This window comes from Corapipo altera, unplaced genomic scaffold (assembly GCF_003945725.1).
Source record: "Corapipo altera isolate COAL_440 unplaced genomic scaffold, ASM394572v1 45, whole genome shotgun sequence".
Lineage (NCBI taxonomy): Eukaryota > Metazoa > Chordata > Aves > Passeriformes > Pipridae > Corapipo > Corapipo altera.
The window spans coordinates 7,773,287-7,800,496 of NW_020884877.1; the positions used below are offsets into that span (position 1 = coordinate 7,773,287).

At 42.0% G+C, this 27,210-nt stretch overlaps 1 protein-coding gene across 2 annotated transcripts in view; it reads left to right on the plus strand.

Moving 5' to 3' along the window:
• Positions 1 to 27,210, plus strand: part of PLEKHM3 (pleckstrin homology domain containing M3) — an 88,949-nt gene that overhangs the window by 22,527 nt on the left and 39,212 nt on the right. For both annotated transcript variants that reach the window (XM_027637434.1, XM_027637435.1), the window contains 3 exons: positions 239 to 1,174; positions 13,123 to 13,268; positions 19,118 to 19,311. In XM_027637434.1, the coding sequence (XP_027493235.1) occupies positions 239 to 1,174; positions 13,123 to 13,268; positions 19,118 to 19,311 (1,276 nt within the window). The remainder of the gene's footprint in view (positions 1 to 238; positions 1,175 to 13,122; positions 13,269 to 19,117; positions 19,312 to 27,210) is intronic.

Genomic DNA, 27,210 nt, shown 5'->3' on the forward strand with positions numbered 1-27,210 from the left:
CTTTTTATAGAGTGTTTTGGTACCTCTGGGTAAAAAAGTGCTGTATTGTCTTTGGCTCAAATGTAGAGTTAGTGGTTGTGTTTGATAATTATAACCTGTTAGATGAAGGCTGAATCTGTGATCCTATCCTTGGATATACCTTATATAGGTAGGAGAGGTGTATAAGCCAGAATGATGTAGCGATTAGAGACTATTAAAAAAATAATTAATGGTAATGTTCTCATTTTGTTTCTTCCAGAACACAAGCCAGTGTTCCCAAATCTTCTGAAGAAGGGATACTTAGAAGTTAGAAGAGACAATGACAGCTACTGGCAAACCTGTTACGCTGAGCTCTCCCCATACAAACTGTACCTGTATTGCTTGGACAGCAGTGGCAACCAGACTCTTCCCACCGTGTATCCACTCATGCATTTTCAAAGGGTCACTGTTACTGGTGGCATTGAAACCAAGGTGGTGGACACTGTCCTGTCAGACAGCTCACAGCTACAGCTGAAGGCAGAGTCCTCGTGGGAGACGCTGGATTGGGGGCAGAAACTCTGGGAAGCAGTGCGTGCTTCTGTGCCTGCTTTCACGAGGCAGCAGGAGAAACTGGAGAATATACCAAAGCCTGAAAATAACAGTGACCTTTCTCAAACCAATGGATTATTAGAGAAGCCTATGGAGCTCTTCCTGTCCATGAATTTGACTGAAAACACTAAAGAGTATCAAAATATTCTCAAATCAGGGACTCTTTACAGGTTAACTGTCCAGAATAACTGGAAGGCATTTACTTTTGTCTTGAACAGGTCTTATCTCATGGCATTCCAACCTGGTAGGCTTGATGAAGATCCTCTGCTGAGCTACAATGTCGATGTGTGCCTGTCGGTGCAGACGGATACTCGGGATGACTGTGACTCTTGCTTTCAGGTCATTTTCCCCCAAGATGTCCTGCGCCTGCGTGCAGAGACTCGTCAGAGGGCCCAGGAGTGGATGGAGGCATTGAAAGCAGCAGCCAATGCTACTAGAAGTTTAACTCAGAACCCACAGGTCACACTTAGGAACAAACCTGGAGATCGGCCCTTGGGAAGGGACCTTAGAAAGAGCAAGCGCCAGTCTGTGACCACCAGCTTCCTCAGCATCCTGACCACGCTGTCTCTGGAGAGAGGGCTCACAGTTCAGAGCTTCAAGTGTGCAGGTAAGCAACCAGGCTGCAACATCTGCACCTGCTCCCCTTCTGCAGGAAAAGAAAATCACTTGAAAGAGCATTTATGTGTTCTAGCAGCACACAGCTGTTCCCTGCCTCTCACTGTGGCCATAGTTAGCCTTTCTTTGCTCTCTGTAAAATGTGGATAAAAACCTATGGGATATTCAGAGGTTCATCTGCTTTTGATGACTAATGCTGAAAAGTTAGATGCTGCGCATAAAGCACTACATAGGCCAGGGCTGCCTTACAGGGTGGCTGAGCTGTTTTCTTGATTCAAGACACTGTAAGGGTGGTCCAGAATCACTGTAAATTTGTCATCTGACTCTAGTCCTAGGCAAGATCATGATTTTATCCAGTTTGGGAATGAAGTGAAAATAGAGAGGACCTGTGCGAATGCAACTCGTTGTCATTTTACTTTAGCAAGAGCACCTGTGTGGAGCAAATTTGGGCACCTTATGCCTAAACTATAGTCTTTGACTCGCTTTAGTTACGCTCCCTTCAAGATTGTCCACTCTATTAGAAACAGCTCTTTTGGAGAGTTTTTCTCTTGTGATATGGGAGCTGTGAGGGTCCTGCCTCCTCCCCACTCTGCTCTGGGGTGGGGGTCTCCCGTTGCTCTGGAACCCCACGTGACTCTGGGGATGTCTGGATGAGCCCAGGACCTGCTGGCTGAGCCCCAGATGTACTGGACTGCCCTCAGAACTGGCTGTGGGTGCAGCTGGGTTCATCCCTCTGGTAGTCCCCAGCAGGTCATGTTCCTGCTCATCTCTCTACAGTGCATGGCACCCACCTGGCAGCCAGAGCATCCTGAAGGTTGACCTCAGCCTCATTGCAGTTATTGATTTGGTCACAGTAGTTGGGCTTCTGCCTGAATTCAGGTCTGTTCTTGGCCACATTTGCATGACTTTATGTCAGTTTTTTCTAGGAGTATTTATGTGCCAAACTACTGCTGAAACTGAAGGTGCCTGGGTCCTGTGCTAACTCTTGATTACCTGAACACTACTGGGCAATGGTCATGTCTTAACTTTAAGGATAGTTGTGAGACTGAAAACTGCAGGGAGACTCTGGGAATGACTCGAATAAGTATCCCCAAGATAGGTCCAGCCCAATGTGTACCCAAGAGACAGCCTTGTGAAACTCAAGAAGACAGCAGAATTAACTGCCTCATTTTAAGGCAGTGTCCCAGGTGACGGTAAACCTATATTCCTTTCTCTTAATTTCTTTTAATTCAAAGTTCACTAGAGGAAAGTTTTTTAAATTTTGCCTCATTCTCTGACAGAGGTCCAGGAGAGTTTCAAATGAACATTTTTGCACCGTTCCCGGCGTGGGCTGCTGTTTAACCCAAGGGGCCTGCTGGTGGTAATTACAGCTTGCAGGCACCGAGACCAGTTTTCCCCAGGGCTGCTGGGAGGGGTAAGCTTGGATAAAGATGAGGAGGGGGGAGGAAGAAAAGTTTTGCTGTGAATTCTTCAGCCATTTAGTGCAAATTCCTGTAATTACCGTCTTTGTGTCCTGTCCCAATGGCACATAATACAGCAGAAGCCTTTCCTAATTGAGACCTTACAGGAGGTACAAATCCCTCCTTTGTTCAGCCTGACAAATTAGTGCCAGAAAGTGGCAAGGTCCGAGTGGGAATCAAAGGCAAGCAACACAAAGATGGAACTTAAGGCTACAGTAATAACCCTCTCTAGTCCTGCAGGGGTGGGAGGGAAGGAAAAGTAATGACCAATGAAAAATGAAGGGTTTTTTTGTTATAAATTCCCTTGACATGACAGCACCTCTGGGCTGCTTTATTTATTTAGGAAAAGTGATTAAATAGTAATACAACAGGGCAGACCATTGTCTCTCGAGCTACCCCCCTTCCTACAGACCCCTGCTGCCTTGGCTAATTGATTGACAATGAACCTCTGATAAAGAAGGTTGCTAGAAGGACCTGATGGGGACAGGCTTTTTTTAATTTATTTTTTCTTTGCAGTCTTTGTGGGGTTCCCCTCCCTGATTTTTTTTTTTTTCTGTTTGAAATGCTCTCTGCATCCCCCTTTCCTTTTCTCCCTCAGTAAAAGCTTTTCAAGGAATTGCTCCCAGACAAACAACTGACAAGCAGGTAGGGAAGAATGTGAATGTCTGTGCCTCTCTATTGACAAGTTTATCTTGGAGTCTGACTAGCACTTTTCAACTTGTGATATAAGCCAGGGTGGTGGTGTCAGATGTAGTCATGGGGCAGGGGGGACAAACTGTTGATACACTGGAGTCAGAAGGGCAGCTTGAAAAAAGTTTTCTTTTGCTTGATCAGCAGATACAAAAGCTTTTCCCACATTTCTTGCTCTGTCTTACTGCAGAGGGCAGGGCATTATTTCTCAAAATGGACGAATAGGCCACTGATTAACAGTGGAGAGACCGGTTTTTTATAAATGCTTTTACATTTGCAGCCATTACTTGTATTTTTGGCTTGGCACAGCAATATGTTTTGGAATGTGCAGTTAACTTTTGGCACTTCAATGGCAGCGTCCTTTGTCCTTTGCATGTTCATATATAACTGGGGGCTTGATCTTGCCCTGACGCTGGAGTGCAGCAGCGTTCCTGTGGGAAGTGTCTGGGGCTCTGAGCAAGAGTAGCACCTGAGAGCACTGATCTGCTCAGGTGAGACTTTGAAGGGACCTACCCCTCATCTTCAAAGGGAAGTGAAGGGAAAGTTGCTTGCAAGTCCAAACTCGTAAATATCAGGTTTTATGATTTGTTCTTTGTTGTGTAGGAAATGAGAGACATGCATCATGTTAGGATGATTTGTTGGAGGGGAATTTATTATTTTTGGTATCTTTATTTCACCTGGATTAAGAGAAATCCCTGAACTGTTGTCCTACATTTGGGATCAGAAAACTTCCATGAAAGCATTTCTTTGGCACATGCAGCGTCTTGTAGACAGCAGTAGCTGCTTGTGAGTACTTCAGTGGCTGTCCTGTCTCCCTGTTAGGACATCTATGGGCTTCTGGGGAAAGGTAGGCATTTCTCCTGGAGGAACTCTCCTGGAGGTCTCTATTTCTGTGTCATGTGCCTTCACTTTTCCATAGTTTGGGAAGACAAATGGCCTCTGCCCTTTGCCTCCTGTTTTTGCATAGCTCTTGTTCTTTAGATGTCTCTCATTTCACCTTTTTTTTTTCTCCCTGTCCTTTATTAAAACAAACACTTTTTCCAGAGAAGTCGGTTGTGTCTTCCAGGAACTCTTTTTACTTAGACAGCAAGTCCTAATGGGTATGGGAATTTCTGCCTTCTGCAAAATGTGCTCTGCACCCTTTCATTTGTCTGTGTGGCTTTCCTTGCTCCTCTTCTGAGGTGCCTTCTGTCTTTTCCTCCCTGCTTTCTCCATGTCTCTGCAGTTGCCAAAAGGATAAATACTGCTATTAGAGCTCCACTGACTTGCCTGGCTGAGCTGAACACTAGGTGCAGGGAAGCCAAGGTTAGTAAATGGGCTACTTCCTGAGCTTGCAGCCCTGTCAAATGGAGCAGCAGGTGGAAAGCTGTTGTCTTTCAAGGAGTCATTCTGCATTCAGTGCTGTGATAATATGTGTGGTTGGGGGACAGTCCAGTGCAACATGCTCAGCTCACGCAGCCTCTGCTCTAGCTCACGCCATTATTTTGAAACCAGCCCCCACTGCAGTAAAAGTAAATTTATTTTTTTTCCCTTCAGTGAAAAGAAAATATTTTCCTAATAGCTTGCAAAACCAGCAAGTGTGATTTAAAAAAAAAAAATAGCCAAAATAGCCAGGTGCAATATTGACTTTGTTCAACTTCTCAAAAAGCCATATAGTTGAAACTTCTCAAATGCAGATAGTTGAGAAACATCCTTGAATTTAGGAAATACTCTGTGAACTGTCATCACACCCACTTATTTGTTACACATCACTGAAATAAAAATTCTAGGGGACAAATCTTAGAAAATGTATCACAATAATAAAATACCATAAGGTCCTTTGGAAGGCTGTCAGCACTGTTGTCACATTTTCAGTCCCAAATAACAGTTGTTCTCACCTGTCCAGGGCTTTTAGGATGGTGCCTTTTCTAAGTGCTGTATTTGTTTTGTGCTTGGTTTCATTTCAGTTGATCTCTTTGTTCCAAGGCTTCAGCAGCTTTTTGCCTTCCCTGTATTTGAGACTCTGTAAAATCCCTTAAGAATGTGTTTTGCACTGTAAAAGTTTTATTGTTTAAGTATCTTCACTTTAGACAACAGTCTTTCAGTCTTGTATGTGACTTTCAGGCCCTGTTTCAATTAATTCAAAAGTATAACTTCCACTGCTAACAGTGGTATTTCTAAACTCATTCTTTGGTAGCCAGAACCAACTGAGCAGAAAAAAACGTGCTGCTCTGGGAAAAAACCTGGAATGTGCACTGTGCATTTGCTTGGCATCAGAGCATCCATGCAGATGTGCAGCCTTGAGGGACACATACAGAAGGAAAATGTCTGCTTGAGGGTCCACTGCTGTAGAACTAGGACATTTGTTTGTGTGTTGGCAGGGCTCCCCCCCTTCTGTCACGTGCCAAAGCAGTGTATTATTGGCAAAACTATTACCTGTGGATCGAATCAGGGGCAATGTAAAAGAAATTGCAGAACCAACCAGAGTGTAACTGGTGGGAATGGTTTAGCTTCTCTGTCTGGCCTTCTCCAATGTCTGTAGTCTCTGACACATACATGTGCTGTATAAATCTGAGTAGTTCACATGCCCGAGGTAGTGCTGTGGTAGTGACGAGCGACCAAGAAGAAATTCAGCCAAAGCAGCATTGGCAAAAATGCGTAAACATACTTGCTGTGCAGTTGTTCCTTGTGTTACAAGGAGATACAAAACCAGTTGTGTATTCAAACAGAAACAGAGCTACTGTTTCTAGGTATGTGAGTGCTGTATCAAATAAATGAAACTTGGCAAACCAGGTAGCTTTCAGTATAAGTAAACGAGTGAGTGGTGCAGGGGTAAGTGGCCTTCAAGCTAACTGTGGAGCAGAAATGAGTACTGAGTTAGGTAGAGACTCTTTTTGCTAAATGACCTGGCCACAGCTGAGGATCTGATCACACAAAAGCCTGGCCTGCACTTTGCTCTGTTCTCTGGTCTACCTTCTCAGTATATCGAATCAAGCATGAGTGTAATCAACTGTAGGAATGGGAATACCATTATTAATTATGGTCACATTATCTCTTTACTCCTAGCTGGCAAGCAGACTTCAAGAGCTGGCCCAGAGAGTGTGTTCAGTTCCCATTTCTGACTAAAGAGCTGGTGAATTACTGAATCCTGCCAATAAGTCATTCCATGGTACTCCCATTCACTTCTGTCAGGCAGCACTTCAGAATCTCAGCAAGGCACCAGATACTGCAGAGAATGATCCTATATGGGCATGGGGGAAAGAATACCAAATTAGCTTGAGGTGTATGGTATTCTTCTTTTGCTGTTGTCCTGGGAATCCAGAGAAAGGATTTGGAAGCATGCAGCAGGAGAATGTAAACTGACCATGTATTAAAAGAGTCACAGACTTTAACTATGTGTGAAGCATGTCTTCATAGTTGTTTGTAATTTCTTCAGAGCAAGTTCTCTGAGAAAAATGTAATTTTCACCCTTCTCAGAATTTGACACTAATGGTAAAAGTAAAATCCTGGTGAAATTCAGTTGGAGAAATCCAACCAAATAAGAAGCTAGTGTCCAAATGTATAATTTTGTTGCTGCCATGTGACACACAGCTAGGATTTTTAGTCCTCATTTATTGATGAAATGTTGTTCTTGACATATATGTGAAGTGCAAGCTTACACTTTGACTTTTAGGGGTTTTTTTGGTGTTACATTTGCAGGCTTAACTTCTATTAGTTTTATTGGGAAGGCAGAATTTAGCTGTGTAACCTACAGCATACTTGTATGCTATCTTCTAGAAAGGAAAATACAGACATGCAGAATGTTGTGTATGCACACATATGTACTATCACCTTGTTTCCAACAGTGATTTTTTTTTCTTGATTGTTCATCTTCTTAGCAAAAGTCACAGCTCTGTGTGTTCAGTGTGACTGATGTAAAGGGTGTTGTTTACGTCACCTGCCCCCAGCCGTCTAAATATTGGATGTCTACACTAATCCAATCTTTGCTGATTGGAAGAAAGCCTGGGTGCCTGGGGAATGATTAATCTCATCTGCCTTGGAGAGGTGCTCTGAGGCAGTGTAGCCTGTGAGACATCTCTGGCAGGGTGGGATGGGTCACTCTGGAGTGGCCAGTCTCCCCAGTGAAGACTAGAGCCTGTAGCCACCAAGCATAGGCTGGGTATGCGAAGTCAGCTGAGCTGGAATGTGTAAGACAGGAAAGACAGGGCTATGCATTGTATCTTCAAATGGCACTAATGAAGTTGGGAGGTCTGTTATTTTAGCGCTTAGTTCTGAGCTACAGCTGGTAGTCAAAGTTTCACTGGCTTGGAATGGTTGGTCCATCCTTTGGAGTCAATTTTTAAAAAAAAAACGAGTCTGGGAGTTGCGGACTAGTGAACCCTTCCTTATTTCTGGAGAAGCTGATCTGGTTTACAGTCAAAGTGGGATTTGTACATTCCTAATCATATGGGGTTTATATGTTGCTTATGTAATTATAACTTGGTAAGGTCAAACCCATATGGTTTCAACATGGAAAAATTTCCGACTTTTATCTGTTCGGGTTTTGTTGTCTTTTAAAGTTTGTAAGAAGCTCACAAAAAAAATATAGGCAAGTGGAGTAAAGTGTCAGACATTGCTTGGAGGTTTATAAGTTTTTAGTTATTTCTTTAGAAATAAAATTGCTTTAGAAAGAAAGTAATGGTGGAAAAAGGACAAAGGGTAATGAAAATTCAAACATGGGTAGACGTGAGGGAGAACTAAGCTGGATTGTTAGTGTGTCTTCCTTGGGAATCCGAGTTTTCCCATGGTGGAGTGAATTGGAATAGAAGCACAGAAACACAAGGCAAGCAACAGAAATAATTCTCACCTTCTGTTTGTGCTGAGCAGATAGAGCAATGTTGTATGTCTGATCTAACACTGAAAATTTGTTGCTGTGTTCCTTCTGCTTAGTTTGCTTTATGCCTTTATCAAGCTGAAAGCCTTTTGAAGTCTGTGGGTCATTTTCTTTTCTTCATATTGTATGTTGTTTCTAAATGAATTAGCTTCTAAGCTAATCTGTCACAGATTTAATTATAGCACACAATCACAAGGGACTTGCTTTTTCCTGATACCGAGCAAGGAACTTTATTCAATAAGGAAAACAGTTGTGTACTTGATTCTAATTTGATCTTCCAGTTTCTCTGTTTCATTGTGGAGCTACTGCAGTCTTTGCTTACTAAAAGATTAAAGAAAAGGTATCTGGATAAAAAGAGTGGTTGCGTGTGTGTCTTCTGACCACAAGAATATGCAACACCCTGAAAGTGGCAGAAATTGTTTCCTGCACTTCACAGAAGAGGAATTATATTCAAGTGTCTTGGATTCCTCCTCCATAATAGACCACCACCTTAAGTCAAGGGGAGAGTCTTGTTATAACTTTTTAACCTCATCTTCTGTACTACTTTCTTCCTGAAGTCTTCTCACTTGGACATGAGCCTCTTGATATTAATACTCCTGCTCTGCTCACAGACATGTTGTTGAGAGAGGTTCATCTGTGTTCAACAGCACTTTCTTGCTGTTATTTTTCCTAACCCCTATTTTCTTTCCTTGATTCCAAGGCTGTTTTGTTATATTTTCTGTGATAAAAGGTTTGGAATTACTCCTTCCCTCACTTTGCTAACAATATACCAAAAACTACACTTCTTCCCTTTGTAGCTTGCTCTATAACATCCTTTATGTAGGGATGATTTTGGGTACCAGTGTAAATATTGTGGTATTCTCTTTGCATTAGACTCAGGGTTTGCCAGACCTTTGTACAGGTGTTATGTAGATAATATTCTGTGTGAGCATTAGGAATAGGTGAGAGATGCTTGGTGAAAGCTGTGCTGCTTTTTTCCCTCCCATCCTGTGGAAGGTGCTTTCTTTAGTTATATAGGCAAATAAGTGTTTTCTCTGTAAACACGGTCCCTTCCCGAACCCTAAACTATTTCTTGAATTGTGTTACTGATCTCTGAGATGATCAGCTACTTCTGATTATCCTGTTGGGAGAGGTGCTCAAGAGTTTAAAGCCAGGAATCAGTACTAGCTTTGCTTCTGGTAAACATGATGGCAGTTTATGTACCTGAATGTCCAGATGCAGGATTCCCAAGGGCAATAAACCAATAGATATTCCTTCTTCCTCTTCCTTTTCTCTCATTCATGCTCTGTTTTTTTCCATCTTAAAAAAACAAAGTACTGTAAGTGGTCTATGCCACAGAAATATGTTTGTCACACTACATCTCTTTGAACTGCATAACTTCAAAGAAAATCAGTGCTTTGATAACTTGATTTGAAAGGGTTGTAGAAATAGCCATCATTATGAATCACAGCAGATAGGCATGGAAAAGATGGTGATTTTCAAATAGCAAAGCTTGTAAGGTAGGGGAAAATGTAAGATGGGTGCCAGTGCCACATTCTCATCTAAAAAAACCCCAGCCATACAACTGTATGTAGCTTTGCAGAATATGATTTCCTGACGGTATGAAGAGGAATGAGAAACACTCTGTGTAAAAACTGTGTTTCTGAGGAGCAAGGAAACACATGTGGGCTCAGGAAAGGGCTGTAACGAGGGAGAAAGCAATGTGTGCTGCTTGGGTAAGAATTTCTTCCACTTTGTCCTCTTCATAGAACTACCCTTCCTGAAGGGCATCCCAGATTGCTTGCTGAGACCCTCCTACCCCAGAGACCTTCTTTCAGTTCTTATGGGCTGGACATAGGGAGGAGGAGAGAAAACCACCCTCACCCCCAGCACTTCTGTGCTTTGTCATTCCTCTCCTGAGAAAACTCTCTCTGTGGACTGGAATGAATTGCTGGCTCTAAGAGACTGCAAGAAATTAGGCCTTAAAATGATGACTTCTCAACTGCAATTGTTTTAGTTTAGGATGTTGACAATTCAAATTGAACTTTGCTTTATTCTTGCCTTCAGTCCAATACATAGGAGTTAGGGCATTAAGACAGCTATCAGCTTGTGGAGTCTCAGAGGGTGCACAATGATAGGTAAAATCCATCCTCATACCCAGACAAGTAAGTGTTGGCTAGTGGGGAATGTTTATAAAGGTTTCAGTGACACTGAGTTGGGAGACTTCATTTGCATTCAGACACAGCTTTACCACTAGTACTTCCTAACTGGTCCAAACACACTGAGCTAGAAAATACATGTCATTTAGTAGTCTCTGTTTCATCCAAGGTGAGGTAATGGCTGTATGTAAGGAAAGCTCAGGTTGGAGCTATTTGATATATACAGGCAGATGCTTCAGTGTTTTTTGGTGATAGGAAATTTGGAGGCAGCTAGTAAGGAGAAAGATTCAAACCCTTCACTTCTTTTAGCAAGGCTGGTGCAGAAGAACATGCTGTACTGAGATATTGCTAAGACAAACACCCTCTCTGAGGGCTTGTTCCCATTTAGTTTGGGAAAGGGGAATGTTTCCTTTACAGAGGGGCAAGATTTACCTCTGTTGTGCTTTAAAAAACATGGGCTCCTTAGCAACAGTTTCAGTATCTTCTGCAAGCATCTTCCAGGGCTACTAGTCAGATGAGTCTGGAGTCAGACAAACAGGGCTGGTATTTCATGTCTCATCAGCTGTTCAAAACCTTCACCTCTATGTATAAATGCATTTAAAAACATGAAAAAAAATAGTTCTATATGTACTACATAGTACTGATACTGGGCTTACTAACAGGTGTGCCAGCATAGTGGAACAGGACTGCGTGGAAACTCTTAACTGACCACTGAGGAAACTACTTTTTTTTTTAAAAAAAAGAAAAGAACGTGACAGAGAAAATAGGAAAATGCATGTTTTGCACTGAGGAAAATATGAAGTTGTTGGCTTCTAAGTTCTGATCCCAAGCCACAGTCATAGGTCATCTTTTTTTTTAGTAACACGCTGCTGAATTACTTGAATTTACTTTACCCTTATAAAAGTGATACTTGCATTCTTTCTGTCCTAAAATAGTGCTTTGCAAAAAGTGCTGCTAATATTTACCATGCAAAAAAGTATTTCTACAATGATAATAGTTTACTTTAATAATGTTTGTGTTTTCTGTTTGATTATTGGCTGAGATCACATGTTTGCATTATATATGTTGAGTTATGCCACTTAAGATACATGTTTATACTTATGCTCTGGTCTTATGAAGGGTAAAGGAGGAGACATTTAACATAATTATCTCTTTCATCAACTGACCTGTTTATATATTTACCTTTTTCAAGAAACTCTGTATCCTCACTTCAAAAAAAAGGGGGGAGGGGAAGAGAGAGATGAGCAGAGGACATGTCCCACACTGATTCACTTGATAGTGCATATTGCAGAGAATCAGTGGCCAAATGGCTCTGGAGTGTGGAAGAGGAGGAAGTGAGCTAAATTGTGTTGGTCAGATTATTGTATTTATTTTGATTGGAGCAGAGAGGGCGTGGTAACATCGGTCGATGTGAGGAAGGAGGAGTTCAACGTATGCCTAGAGTATCTGAGCTGCAATCTTTCCTCAAATCAGGGTAACTTCTACTGGGGAGAAAAGATGCCTTCAATGGGACAAGTTACATAATTACACTAAATCAATTATATTGACAAAAGCAGTCGTCAGTTGACTTCTACCTGAAAAATTCTGTTTAACTAATACTTTTTCTATAAAAGTGATGTACAAGGATTCTGCTAATCAGCATTTCTAACCAGCTGCAGCAGAGACCATCTGAGCATACAGCACTTGCTGCAGCAGAGCTCTAGAGCTGTGGCTGTAGCTGTAAATGTAATATGGGAACACTGGTATTTGAAGGAAAAGCAAAAATACCATCATGTGTGGTGTATCAAAGAGGTGTTGTTAACAACCATAGACATCTTTTATCTTACTCAAACACTTTTAGCCTCACTTCCTGAGCAGATTGTTTAATGTGACTGTGCTGTCTGTCTTTAACCATCCACTCTAATATTAATTGAACCTGTTGGCTCATTTTAGTCACTATTGAAAGACAGAGGTGTCAAGCACATTCAGTTTTTATGTGTTTTGTGAAAACAGGTGGTCAGGTGAAGGAGAGCTCTGCATTAGTTCTTTCCAACTAAAGCAGCAGCTTTTGAATACATTGTTTTACCCCAGGGACTCCACACAAGAGGGCATGGGAAGAGGCAAGGGATCCAGCTGTGAAAAAAGTACAGGCAGACCTCAGACCTTGTAAGACACAGGGTAATCCAATCGTACAGAAAAAAAAACCCTGCTGGAAACTGAGCTGTGTCACTGCTGCTAGTCGAGAACTACTCATTCTCAGTGTGACTGCTGCTCACAGTTATTATTCATGGTCTGACTGTGGTTTGCCTTGGCTGTGCTAATTGTGTGGCTGAATCCTACCTGCCAAGTCAGCATCCCCCCCGGCTGTCAGCAGGAGCTGGCTTGCGCTCCTCCACGCAGGCAGTGCTGGCCCATTCTGTTGTGGGGAAAATGGGAGCTCTCTGGAGCAAGCTCATAATACTTCTGTGGTCTGCTGTTTTCTGTCTAAGCTTCAGGGCATGGCTTTTAGATGGCCACGGCTTTTAAATGCCCAGTGTCTCAAAGTAAGTCTTGTGCCTTTGTTTCTTGAGAATTGGTAAGTATCCTTTGACTGCTGTCTGAACTCTTTGTCAAGATGCCCAAGTTAGTTAGTGGGTGCTTTTTCAGCACTAGTTTAAGAATTCCTTTATTTTTTAGGGAATGAGAAATATCTCATTGCTAAAATAAATGAAATTTTAAAAGGGTCTCAGATGAAGGAATAATTACTTTTCTGACTCCATCCTGAGTGTGTACCTCTGGCACAATGTTCAAACCCAGACTTTTCTCCTTCTCTCTTCCCTAGGCTGTCAGCGCTCCATAGGTTTGTCCAATGGAAAAGCCAAGGTGTGCAGCTACAGTGGATGGTATTACTGCAGCACCTGCCACGTGGATGACAGCTTCCTCATCCCTGCACGGCTGGTTCATAACTGGGACACTTCCAAATACAAGGTAATCTCCCTGCAGGTTGGTTTGCTAGCAAGTGAACTGAATTGCTCTTTAGATAGAAACACAGACATTTCAGCAGCCTGGAGGTTACAGGCATTGACTGCTAATACTGTCTTCTTTGTCCCTCTTGTCAGAATGAGCCACACTCTCTCAGCAAGACAGATGTTTTAATCACAGTTTCCTTAGCCAGGCCTAAGGTGTTCCTCCAGAGGAGTAGCCATGCTCCTCTTTCTTGGTGGCATCTTTTTCATCATTGCTTACCTGGTTGTTCAAGAGACAGGGAGAGGTAGCACAGTGCAGCCTCTCTTTTAGTCCTAATCTTTGCAGTTATTGGGGCCCTTGAGGATTACCACAAGGTACTTGTTTCATGAGCACCAGGGGCTAAGGATTGGCACCACTTAGTGGTGGATGCTAAATTGTGGAAATGCCCCCAGGAAACTGGCTTACCCAAATGCAGTGTTTGTGGGGCGCAGCATGTCCTGTCCCCTGGCAGGAACATTTCGAGGACACTGCTGTAGCGCTCGGTTGGACCAGACAGACAAAAGTAACATAAGGAGAAAATTCTACAGTTGTTCACTTGCCACATAAGAGCTTTTCTAAAACTTTTGTAATATGCTATTTGCTGCTGCCTCGGTGGCTGATTGCTAGATAGGGGCAACTGATTACATACCTCAAAGCACTATGCCAGCAAACACAGTAGCAGTGTTGTTTTGCCATCTTAGGCAGTATATGCTGAAAGAATAACAAATTCATAAGGAATCCAGACCATGCTAGAGCTTCAGACCTAGCAGCCACTGTTAGGAGAGGTTGTTTGATGTTTTGTGTCTGCAAATATTATTATTATGTGCTATTTGAAAAGGAAAAAATAACCGGTAAATGCCCTATTAGAGGAAAAGCAGATCTCTCTTGAAGAAAATTTGTCAGACAGGGAGATTATTAAAAGGTAACCAGAGCCTGCCATCAGGAAAATGACAGTTTTGCGCTGTGAAATGCAAGATTCTTCAGAGTTACAAAGCTGCTATGTGTGGAGACAAAAAGCCCTCCCATGCCTAGAAGTTAGGAATAAATATTTGAAAGTTCTTTCTTTGGATGCTTTTACCAAGGACTAAACTTGCTAGCCCATGGTAGTATAGGTAGCCCTGATAAGGGGCTATTGAATGGTAAGGCACAGATCTCATGTCAAACTGTCATTAATACTGCCAAGAAAATTAACCGTTTTTTTTCTAAACCTGCAGGGTAAAAACTATGCTCTATGCACTGTTTCCTATGGTCTTTGTACAGGCAGCTGAAGCACAAAAGAAAACGGGACTTTTAAGATTAAGCATTCATTAAAAACTTAATCTAATGTCATCTCACTATAATACTTTTTGTAGACAGACAGAACAGATACGAGGTGGCTTGGGAAGAGAAACATTCTGTGCAGATACTTTACAAGTCTTTGTGCCAAAATGCTACAGCATCCCCAACTATTAGAACAGAAATTAAGACAGGGTGGGAAAGTTAAGAGGATATAATCTGCCGTGGTGGCAGTGTGACAACTAAGTTGAGATCACGGGTTGGATCTCCTCAACTCCATCCCATCCACGTAGAGCATTAAAATAACAAGTAGTTTCTCTTGGAGTTTTTCCCATTCTCTTCAGTTCTGCATACATGTGCTTTTATTTCCATCCATGCTATACCTCCCTGGGAATTAAGCATTGCTTTTCTGAGATAGAGTATATATTTGCCTGCACTTTCACATCTGTATCTCCTCTCTCCATTCAGACATAAGGTTTGGTGTTTATTTCAACTTAGTTCTTGCTGCTGTACTTAATAGTTATAATGAAACTGCATAATTCCTTAGTAGTGTACTGATCAAATGTGCAATCCCAGGCACAAGTAGAAGCTGGGCAGAGAATGGATCAAGACTAGGGAAGAACTTAGTATCATGAGACCCCACCTGGAGGGAGTACTGTGTCCAGCTCCCAGTTGTTGTCTGGCTCCAGAGCTGGCCCCCAACATAAGAAAGGTGTGAACCTATTGGAGCAAGGCCAGGGAGGACAAAAAGATAATCTGAGGGCTGGGGCACCTCTCCTGTGAAGACAGATTGAGAGAGTTGGGATTGTTCAGCCTGGAGAAAGGAAGGCTTCAGGGAGACCTTGTAGCACCTTCTAATACGTAAAGAAGCCTACAAGAGAGTTGGGGAAGGACTTTTCACGAAGGACCAGGGGTGATAGGACAAGGAGGATTGGCCTTAAGATGAAGGAAGGTAGATTTAGATTAGATATTAGGAAGAAACTCTTTACTGTGAGGGTGATGAGGCACTGGCACAGGTTGCCCAGAGGGGATGTGGACTCCATATCCCTGGAGATGTTCAAGACCAGGCTGGATGGGGCTCTGAGTAATCTGTTGTGGTGGAAGGTGCCCTTGCCCATGGCAGTGGGGTTGGAACTAGATGATCCTTAAGGTCCCTTCCAACCCACCCCTTGTATGATTCTATGATTTGGCAAAGATAGCTATCTTGTCTCACTTCCTTGAGATGATCTTAATAGTAATAATTTTCTTTTGGCTTATTTTTAAAAGACACTTTATTTGTCAGCATTTCACCTCCCATAATTGGCCAGTGTGCAGCAACATTCCAAATAAAGGTAAAGAACAGAGCTTCTCCTATACACATAACCCTGCTCCTTGGAGATAGCACAACAACACCTGAAAGCAGATCTTCTGCAGTGAGGGACTTGCTCCTGGCCACACTCGTGGCACATCCCAAAGAGGTCCTGCAGGAAATAAATACATACCATGTTTGATGGTCAGAACTGAAACAGGGCTTCAGTCTTCAAAAGCTTCTGTTTTACACAGTCTGAGAGGTGCCAGTCAATCCACCAAATGGAAGCCAAGTTGAATGAAGAGTTTGTAAACCTGCGCTCCTTCCCACTGCCACCTTTTCCCTGCCTCCATAGGGGTTTCCAGGGTCTGTCCTTTCTGTTTCTGGCAAAGCAAACACCAGCAGGTGCTGTAGGACATGAGCTTTTACAGTGTAATTGGGCACGTTTCTCTTTCAAATTTCATGGACTCGACATCTGAGCAGCAGCTGTAAACTGTTACATCAATTAAATAAGTTTTGAAATTGAGAGGTTCTTGTCTGCTTTTGGCAAAATACGTCATGAAAGAACAGAAGCAATAAAAATCTGTAGAGTTGTCTCTTCCCATAACCCAGGATTTTGAAAAACAACAAATACACTTAACACCTGGAAGCACATGTATAGGAAAAGAAAAATCCTCTTGGCTGCAATAGAAGCTCTTTGAAAGGACTTGGCAGTTAGGTGTGTTTCTTCTGTCATAACCAAAGCAGCAGCTCACTCTCCAGGTTCGCTTTTTTTCCCACTGTCTCCCTACTGTCTTCATATTTGTGTTTTTCGTGTGTTTGGTAGAAGGGAAGAGAAAAGAGGTGATCTTGTGAACACCCTTTCTTCCTTTTACTTAGGCCTGTTTGCACACAAAACTCACTAAGTATTGCAGTTTGGTTCAGGTGGTTTTCAGCCTGAGCAAAATGCCAGACAAACACAGCAGGAAATGAACTCCCTGTGCCAGAAGGCTTCAAGGGAGGCTGACTTCTGGTAATTGAATTCTGAACTGTAAGTTTGCAGGCTCTAGAAAGGAAAGGTCTGGAAAATGTTAGCATCCATCCTTGTATGACATTTAAAGCTAAAACCCTGTTGCCCTTTGCATCTTCTCAATCCTTCTGGCTGATTTAATAGGATTGTCTTGTCTGCCCAGTAAAACTGGGGGACTGTGAGTATGCTAGGACATATGCTAGAATATTGGCTGGTAGCAAGCTGAATTACTAGGACTGCCTGACCCTTCCCATTTTAAGACTGCATTTCATCTTCTTATAACTTTGCTATGGTTGGCAATGTGTTTTGCAAGACGTGTGTGCCTGTGTCAGGTGTGCAGAGTGAACTGACACCTATGTGTCAGCCAGTGATGCTGGGCAAAGCTACTTTTCCTGCAATCAGAATTCCAGGGGTACATTGTATTGGCAAGGAGAGAGAAAGCCTTGCTTTGTGGCTCTCTCCTCAAAGGCTGAATTCAGACCATGCAGCACCAGAGCTGCACAGTAATGCTTTGTCATCATAGTGCACATGTATGGCACAGTCACTCAGGGGACCTCAGTTGTGCCATCTCTTTGCTTCTGTACTCTTAACGCCTCAGGAGGGACGCCCCACACAGGGTACAGGTGTGCACAGGTGTGGGTGTAGTACTTGGACAGTAACTGCTCTTCAGTTCCCAAGACAGCAGGGCAGGTGGATGAGGAGTCCATCACTTCAGCAGAGATTTAGAGCAAGAAGATAGACAAAGACATCACTGAGCACGAGGTCCTCCTGGTCTGAGGTGCTAGTCATTGTACCAAGCGTTCAGCTGCCTCCTAGGGAATCACTGAATACATAGCTTAATTTGCTAGTTGGTGGAAGAGGACTAATATTTGCTATAGATACAGCAGTTGTCAGGGGATTGCTGAGATATTGCAGTCAAATGGTTTAATAATTGTAAAAGCAGGTTGTTTAATGCAGTCTCTTTTATGCACTTCAGTAAACGTAATAAAGTATCAACATTGCTAGTGTTAGAAAACTTGATATATTTTGAGTTTGTAGAATTTTTTCCTGCAAAGTCCAAGTTGCTTGTGTTGCTCCATATTACTTCTGATTCCACTCAGCACAGTTCCTTGTACGTGCGGGATACTTGAAAAATAAAAAAAGAAAAAAAAAGAAATCAGTGAGATGTTTAATATAAATTGGTGAGATATTTAATATAACTTCAGGGCCTGGGAAACCTGCTGTATTTAAAATTACACATTGTGTTATCTCTGTAGTTATTGATGGGAAGGCTGGCCTTGGCATTATTTCTTATGTATTTATTATGCATTGTGAAAAGGTTACATTTGGGGCTGGCTTTCCCTGTCAGTAGCTAGTAACTAGTGCTGGGTTTTGGAAGTGGTGCTGTTTATAAGAGTGTGTACTGCTTTTTTACCTACTTCTTACCTTACTGCCCTAGAAGGGAAATAACTTCCTAAATCTCAAGAGGCTGCAGTTTAGTAGTGCTGTGCCCTTTCTACTTTTGTTAGCTTAATTCATCCCTTCCTCCACTCAGTGTAAACACTGATTTAAAGGCCCAGGAGGACTAATTGAATTGTGGAGCCAATAGTATTTCTGTAGCACAGTTTCAAGTGATTTGCAGCTCATTTAAGGTAATCCCTGTGACAAAATGCAGAAATAAGGAACGAGAGGGAATTTGGTCTTCTCACCTCAGAAACAGGAGTATTTTTTCTAGTGGAACAGAAATCCCATGAATTTATCAAGATTACAGTAGCTCTTTGCAGGTGGAGATAGAACAGGGCACTACAATGAAAAAGGCATAAGAAAACCTTCTTGCAGATGAAACATTGGGAATGAGTAATACCAACAGAATTCAGTTTTATTTATCTGCATTTTAAGAAACACAACAAATTGCTTCTTGCCAAAAAGAAATCAGCAAACAAACAGAAAAATACTAGCAGGGAAGAAACTTGGTAATCGGATTTTAGACTTGAAAAACATCTAGTAAGCTGTGTTACTCTGCAGCAAAAGCTTGTGTGGCTGCAGATATTGCTCTACGTTGGGTAAGTAAGCACTTATCTCATACACTCAATTTTGAGGCATTTGATCAAGTTTGACTTGGCTATAAGCAGAGAGAGTTGGATCTCTCTCAGCTCTGTCTTCATTTGTAACTGATAACATAGTAAGTTTCAGGTGCATAGAATAACTCAGATCACAGAGGGGAAGATCTGCTTAAAAAGAGCTGGGAGGAAAGCCTAACTAAACTACTTTATTTTTCAGGTATCAAAGCAAGCCAAAGAGTTCCTGGAATATGTTTATGAGGAGCCATTGATTGATATCCAGCAGGAAAATCCCATGCTGTACAAGCATGTTGAACCTCTGGCAACTGTTGTCCGACTGAGACAGCAGCTAAAATCTCTCCGAGCCTACTTGTTCAGCTGCAGAGCTGCAGTGGCTGAAGATCTGCGTAGAAGGTAAGAACCATAGACAGCATATAGCACAAGGATGTAGTTTCCTTGTCATGTTGCTTCCCCCACACACTTTTTGTTTTTTCTCACAGTCTAGTTCTGAAGGTGTTAGTCATTTAGAAAGGTGGTGTGTTTGTATCTGACTTCCCTGAGCAGCTGGGTTATCCTATGGCAAAGAAAATGATTTTATAGGGTCTGAATATCCAAAGTTGTTCTTGACAGCTATCAGTCCAGGGGGTCACACACTGTGGTGAATATCTTTTACTCCTCCTCGGGCTTCCTGGCTGTGTGTGATTATTTTCAGTCAGGTGAGATATCTCATACTCCTTGCTGTGGCATCACAGTGTAGTAGCCACTGTTGGGACCTTTGAAACACCTCACACCGTGGCAAAGCATGAGAGGGGCCAGAGTCAACCACCTGTCCAGTGCTTCTGACTTCTTCTGTGAGATGACCTCACCCAGAGGCAGAGGCCAGGTGTAGTCCCTCAGCACATGACCCAGCATGTGATTTATGTGACACCAGAGCAGTTGGGCTCTTTCTCAGTCAGTATCCTGACATGGCTGTGCTGAATGTTTTGTTTATTGGAAAACACATGGTCATAGCACAGTAAAAAGTGTTTCATATTGTGTTTACTGTGATGGAAATGGTAGTTCTATAACAAGTGAACTTCATTTTAGAAGTGCTGTGTCTTAATCCATTCAACTACTTCTGCATTTTTCTAACAAGCTAAAAATTATCAATCTTTTTAAAACCATCAAGCCACAGCTGTGACCTTAAAAAGCCAAATAACTTTTGTTGTGGATCTCCAAAAGAGATGGGGAGTTGTGTCTGTCATGCTGTACTGTGAGGTGAGTAGCTCTGGGCACATGCAGCTGACCTGATGCATCTGTAAGCATTTGTATACCTCAGTTTTTAAGGCAAGATTTGCAAGTAGGAAAACCACTGCTTTGAAATTGTGAGCTGCTGAAGGGCAAGAAAGCAGGTGACATCAGTGACTGTATTTTGAGCATGGTGTTTTAGGGACCTGAATTCTCTGGAAGGGGGAGGAGGCTGCACTAGTGCCTTTATCCCAGGTAAGGAGAGCTGGTCTGCCATTTGGTACATAACCTATGTCATTGCTTTGGTGAACTACCTAGAACAACTAAGAGAAGGATACAGCAACAGGTTTCTGGAGAGTTCTTGTGTCAGACCCACTTAACATGTGCTTGTGTTTTACTACTCAATTTCTACTATTTGTTAGGGCAGCTTACAGCATTTTAAAATTTAGGATGGTTCTTCTTTTATTCTAGAAGATGGAATTATCTTGCAAAGCTGTTTTCCTGTTCAGCTATAATAACTGTTCTATGCCATCCCCTCCAGCAGTGATAAACCTAAAAGGAAAATAAGATTTGTGAAGGATGCTGTTCAGAAGAAGTGGCAAAAAGGAAGTGATGATTTCTGGTTAATGTTGAAGAAAATAATTCTCTGGTTAAAATAGAGAAGGAGACAGGAAACTGAATGGACTTGGTTAAGAATGTAAAAGAAGAGAGTTCAAATGAGACCTAAGCAGAGAAATCAATAAACTAGAGAAAAAAAAAAGGGGGGAGGGGGATAAGAGAAACCCAGGAGAAGGAGATTCAAAGAGGGAAGGGACCTCAGAAAATTAAGAATTAATGAAGAAACCAGGGTAAAGGGGGAGCCCCAAAACCTACCTCCAAAAAGGAGAGATGACAAATACTGAGGAAATGGACAGAAGAGAGAATGGACAAAAATTATCACAGAAATGTGAGCATGGTCTTTTCTTGGAGCAGGGAAGAGAGAGAAAATGTCCCTGTATCAAAATGAAACACCCAGAATGGCAGATGGGGAAACTGGGATAAAATACTTCAAATGTTTCTTATCTAAGGTTTCCTTTGCACTGTCTCCAATTAAAGCTCTCTGTGGTGGACAGAAAGACCCCCAGCCCAGGAGGGGTTTGGTTTTGTACTAGGGAAGCATCTCCAGGACTTGTTAAAAGTGTAAAAGGCACTGAAGGAATGTACAAAACAGACCTTAGAGTCCAGCCCCTTCTTGGTCTGTGAAGTGGATTTGGTGGTCAACTGCTCCCTCAGACCTCTCTGAAGAGGTTTGAAGATATGAAAAGAAAGAAAATTTCTTTACCCAGAAGGAGTTATTCCTTGCTCAAAGTGCTCCCAATGGTTTTGCATTCTTCATCTAGTATCCCAGTGTGCAGACATTCACTATCAATGTGATGATTTTATAGAGCAGAGCTAAAAAGTAAACAAAGAAAATATGTGATTTAAATTTTCCTTTGTTTCATCACATGGACAAGTTGCAAGACAAGGAGGAGTTTAAACAGTATGGTGAGACAGCATTCCTAAACTTAGTACTCTTTCCTAATTAGAAATTAAAAACTGGGAGAGAGAATCCAGTTATCTGTCCTGCTCTAAAAACATTCTTTTTCTCCTTGGTCTTCACCTTAGTATGTGAATAACTATTAATCACAAGAAAGCGAACACAGCATCTTGAAGACCTGTCAGACCCATATAAACAGATTGAAACAAACTGTTAATATTGCTGTCTACAGAGAACTAAAAACAGACTGATTAATTGTATTGGCACCTTGCTGCCTCTGGGACACTGATAGAGCCTGCCTTATTAGGGAAAAGCAGATCACTCTGAGGTTTCTTTTATTAATACTATTTGCATTATCATCTACTTTAAATCTACACCCTGCTCTTCAGCCCAGATCACAAAATGAAGACGGCAATGAAGTTGGAAACTCTTGGTGTCCTCTGTGAAGACAAAACTGTTTACAGTGCTTACAGTCACTTTTTCTGAAGACTTCCAGATGGCTATAAACCAGGTTAGCTCAGGATCCAGTTGGTTTAAATGTGGACATGTTATTTATATTGTTTGGGGTACATAGGTACTTTAAGAACTTTGAAACTTGGCATCTAGCAGAGAACTCTGGGCTAATACCACATTGTGAACTTTCAAGAAGCAAGTGACTAAGTAGAAAAGAAGGAAGGAAGAAAGGAAAAGACACAGAAGAAATCCTAAAAGTAGCTAGAAGGCTCGCAATAAAAATGGTCTCATCAGTTATAGTGATTTATTCTCACCTATTGCTCCACTGTATTCTAAGCTCTTTTTACATTTGCAAGGTGAAAAAATAAGGAACCTGGACTTGGCTGGGAGGTGAAATAAGGCCCTTCACCAGCGTGTATCTGCAGTGTTCCTCTAATATTAGCCAGATGAGACTCTGACCCTGTTGCTGAGCTCCCTGTTTTACAAGGGATGTTGTTATGCCTACTTTGCTGTAACTGTCACCTCCGTATTGCAACACACATTATTTGCCTCAAACATCTTTACTCAACAAGTTCTCGCTTGTTTTGGTAGCTTTGCTTGTGTGGATGCTGTTCAGGCAAAAACATACAAGACTGAAACCTAGAGCCAACACAGAATTAGTACAAGTGGAACTGTACAGATCCCACCACCACCTGCAGATTGTGAGATGGTAAATGAATGGCACAAATATGACAGATTCAATAAAATTGATGGCTGGGAAACAGTGAGAATCTTCAAGTCCATTAAATAATGAGGGTATTCTGTGAAACCGTGCTGAATGATGCAAGTTCTCTTCTGGGTTTGCTTTATTCCTGTTGTGATTGAAAGTCCTTCAGGTCAAGGAACTGTCACAATGATTTTTTTGGATGTCTCCAGGTACCTCCATGACTCCTGTAGGGTAACCCAGGTCAAACTTGACTCTGGGGAGCCCTCTGGGCTCTCTGCTCTCTCAGCTATCTCTCAGCTATCTAAAATTGCAGTTCAGGTGCTGCTAGCCCAGATACTTTAAGGCCAATGACAGTGACACAAGGTAAATAAATGTTCTGTAGCACATTCCTCTATGCATTAGTGCTTGTTGCAGTGCCCTAGTTCTGTAAGTGAATCTGAATGGTGATGAGAAACGAAATGGAAAAAAATTTCCCACTTGTTACTCATCTCTGCCTGATACCATTTGTCTGTCAGCTCCAGAACAGCAATACATCAGTTTTACCTTAGCAAGCCTTCAGTGCTGGATACATTACTTAGTATCTTACAGGAAGACCGAATTAGAGCTGCTGTTGCTGCAGGAGGTTAAAGGTACACCTCCAGTGCTGCAGACCTGTGGTCCTGGCTGAGCCTGCTGGTCTGTCAGCACGAAGTGAAACAAGCCCAAATTCAGTAATGCTGAACAATAGAGTCCTGTCACTTCCTACAGTGAGGCCTTAGACATATTGCTTCTGACACAGGAGTAGATTACTTTCAAAATATTTGTGTGGCAATTGGGGAACCTGTCTAAACACATTGCAGGAATCCTGACTGATCTTATGCAATCACTATACCACCAAATACCTCACATATGTGAAGCTGGGGCTATGTCATCTTTCAGACCAAGGACAATAGAAGGTCACTAAGTCATGTCCAGACTGTTAAAGGAGACTGTTTTCTCCATTTTCTTTGCAATGGTTAGGCCATTTGGAGAGTGGAAAATTCCAAAGTAGGAGAACAAAGACACAGTTTGTGAAAGCAGTAAACTGCAAAAAGAAAGTTTGAGCAGGAAAGGAACAGAAGGATATGGTTTCATAGCACTTGGGGCTCTGAGATAAATTTTCTTCTTCTATTGGTCTTGCCATTATTGCATGGGTGATTGGAAAGAGGGCAAGAGGGAAACTCAATTCAAAGAGGATATCTGGTTGTCCCAAGAGGAGCCAGTGTTAAGACAAAACAACATCCTAAAGTCTATTCACTTAAGAGTTAGACTCGATGATACTTGTGGGTCCCTTCCAACTTAGAGTATTCTGTGAAAGTGAGGAAAGGTGAGAAAATAAATGCAGAGAAGTATGCACAAACCATTTGTTTTGTATAGATCCTGCATGCATTTAGTTGTTGCAGTGGCTGAAATAAAGCATGCCAGTTGATGGAGTTCCTACAAACAGACCACCTCCATCTCTGTTTCAACTCTTCTCCCTTTTGGATGAAGTAACTGTGTATCCAGAGTTCTTGCAAGTCAACATCTTAAAAAGTCCTTGGCTAAAACTGAGGGGATGGTGTTAAGGTGGAATTTGAGCTTTCATTTCAACTGGAGGTAACAAAGAGAGCTGGAGCAATGAGATGTGTGCCAGAGCAGCCAGGGTGGAGCCAGTACTGCTGTCTGTTCACATCAATGGAGGGCTAAAAGCACAAGCCAGTGCTCTACCATGATAAGCATACAGCATGCTATAGTTTTCCATCGTAAGTCTTCGAGAGGACAGGTAGGTCTTTCAGTTCACAGTAGCATTTTCCAGTCTAGGGGCACACCTGCATCTCCTTGTCAAAGAGATGAGTAATATTACATCCCTTTCACAAGCGTAGTTTCCATTCACTTTTTGAGACTAGGTTTTCTTTAAAAAAAAGGTAATGATTTAAAAATAAGTTCCTGTTAGATGTGGACACTGTGTTAAGTATGACTTGTGGCATTTTTATCCCTGTGTTTTTATATCAGAAGTTCTAGCAGCAAACTGCGAGGGTTCAAAAGTGCCTGACAAAATCAAAGAGCATTTTCTTATTCTTAAATTCAAGTTAATTGGGGTGTGTAAGGTATTTTGATTTCAAAATGAAACTGTGTGTGTCTAATTCTCTGCATTCTGCTTTTAGTAACAGTGTTACTTGATTCCTAAGTTTGATTTGTATTAATTCCTGTCTTTCACAATGTTCCCGTAACCTTGCTCAAGGAACCACAGAGGAAGGAGGGTTGAGGTACTGCATTTTAGTTGAACGTTTGTATACTGGTTCGGGGATGATGAGAGTAACTGTTTTAATATTGGGATGCTCACAGGGAATTTCCTGACGGGATGAAATAACACCTTACCTGGACATGCTTGCTAATAAATCTAGCACTTAGTGTGGGCTGAAGATGTGTAGGAATGACTGTTCCCAGAGCATAACCAGAAGAGTGTTCATACCTCTTGAATGTAAAACGATTCACAAACACGTTTTTAGACAAATCATAGAATTAGAAAAAAAGTATTAATCTGTTATAATACCATGAGAATTAAATAAATAAGTAGTGGGATGTTTCGCTTTAAATTCATCCATTTATTAATATCTTTTGACTTTAAAAAATCACAGAGTTTCCCAGGGCCCTGCTTTCCTGAGTAACTTTTGTTGGTTGGAAAGTTTGGGATCTCCTCTCCCAAAAAACTTCCAAGAGCTAAGATTTCCAAGGAAATACAAAATCAAAAGCCTGAACATAACGATGGGAATTAGAAACACTGCCAAAAAAATCCTACCTTTTCCCCTTACCTCTGATTCCATTCTCACTTAAATTAACAGCACCCATATCAAATGTATTGCAAGAGATATTATTTACCCTGCCATGTGTATTTGGGATAACTGGCAATTCACTGATACCCCTCTGTGCTTTTAAAACCGAAGTGTAACCCTGAGAAGTTAGAGCTGTCAGTGAGATCTGGGCACATGCAGGTCCTACCCCTCTGCTCCACATGCGACCACAGCTGGTGGAGGTACACGGGGAGAGACCTCAGAGGGCATCTCACCCCTTGTCTAGGGGCAAAATATACAGGAACAGCAGTAATCAGTGTGTGCTGGCCTGTCACCTGCTTTGGTTTGCAGCGTGGCGCAGTAGCTCCAAAGTGAGCTGTTGGTGCTGTAAGTTGCAGTGCCAGGGAATGAACTGTGCTGTTTGAGGAAATGGACTTGGTACCCATGGTGCTCTGCCAGCTGTGGGTGTAGCAGCTTCCTGCAGAGGGGTGGAGAGGTGGCAGTGTGCTAGACTGGTGCATCTGCGTCCCCTGTGAGTCAGAGCTCAGTCATACAGTTCCCAACCTGGTCAAACAAGACACTCCTGGCTGGCACATGAAATCGTGGTGCCAACTTCCCCTCCCATCCTAGGTTTCAACAGGCCTTTTAGTACAAAGGAGATTTGGTTGTGCCCACCTGCCAGCAAACTTGATTGCTTTTGATTGCATTGTAAAAAGAAGAGTTCCTCCTGCTTATCAGGTTTGTACTTTGGTTATAGTGTCAGGCATGGACAGATTAATAGGTTGTAGCTTTAGCAGAGCTGTCAGGGTATTTAACCCGTTGAAGAAAAATTACCGAAGCTGATGATAAACAGGCTTTAAATGCAGAGCAATTACTTAGTGCTAACAAAGCACCATGACTACACACTTTGTCCAAATGCAAAAAGCAAAGTCTTATCAGTGGTTCTGTTTGCAAGAGGACACTAAACGATAACCTTTGTTTGTGCAAATACTTACCTGATAAGATCATCCAAAAGGGAACAGATGAAATTTCTGGTTCTGTCTTGACTGAAAGTTACATTTCAGATTACAAAGTATCAAACAAAAAAAGAGTAATAATCACAAACTAAGAATGCTCGATTCTCTCTTTTATTTGGACCAAAAGTCTCTGATGGTGGGTTTCTTTCCTGCTTGCATTGATTGCGTTTATATCTAGGACATAACAATAAAGCAATTTAGAGACCTTTAACCAGCAGGACTTCGGATTTCATTGTTCCCGGGAACTGGCAAAGCTAGAGGGCTGTTTAACATTGAACTTGGTTGGTTCGCTTCACCTAAACCCTGACTAGGAGCCAGGGCTTACAGGACTTCAATCCTGTGACTCATCAATGGTGAAACTGGTCCAGGAGTTTCCAAACTGTGAAGGCTTAGAAGGTGCTTTTAGCGCGATGTGCTCTTGATACCATTTGCCTCTCCAGGGTCACAGGTCACACACTGAAGCAGCAGAGGTTTGAGTTTTTATTGTGATAAGTCTTAACATCTTGCAGTTGACCTCTGTTTAGCTCACTCCAATTTTCTTCTGTGTTAAGGTTTGACTGAAAGGACACTGTTTATTGAATGCTTTTAATTGACCAACTTTAAAAA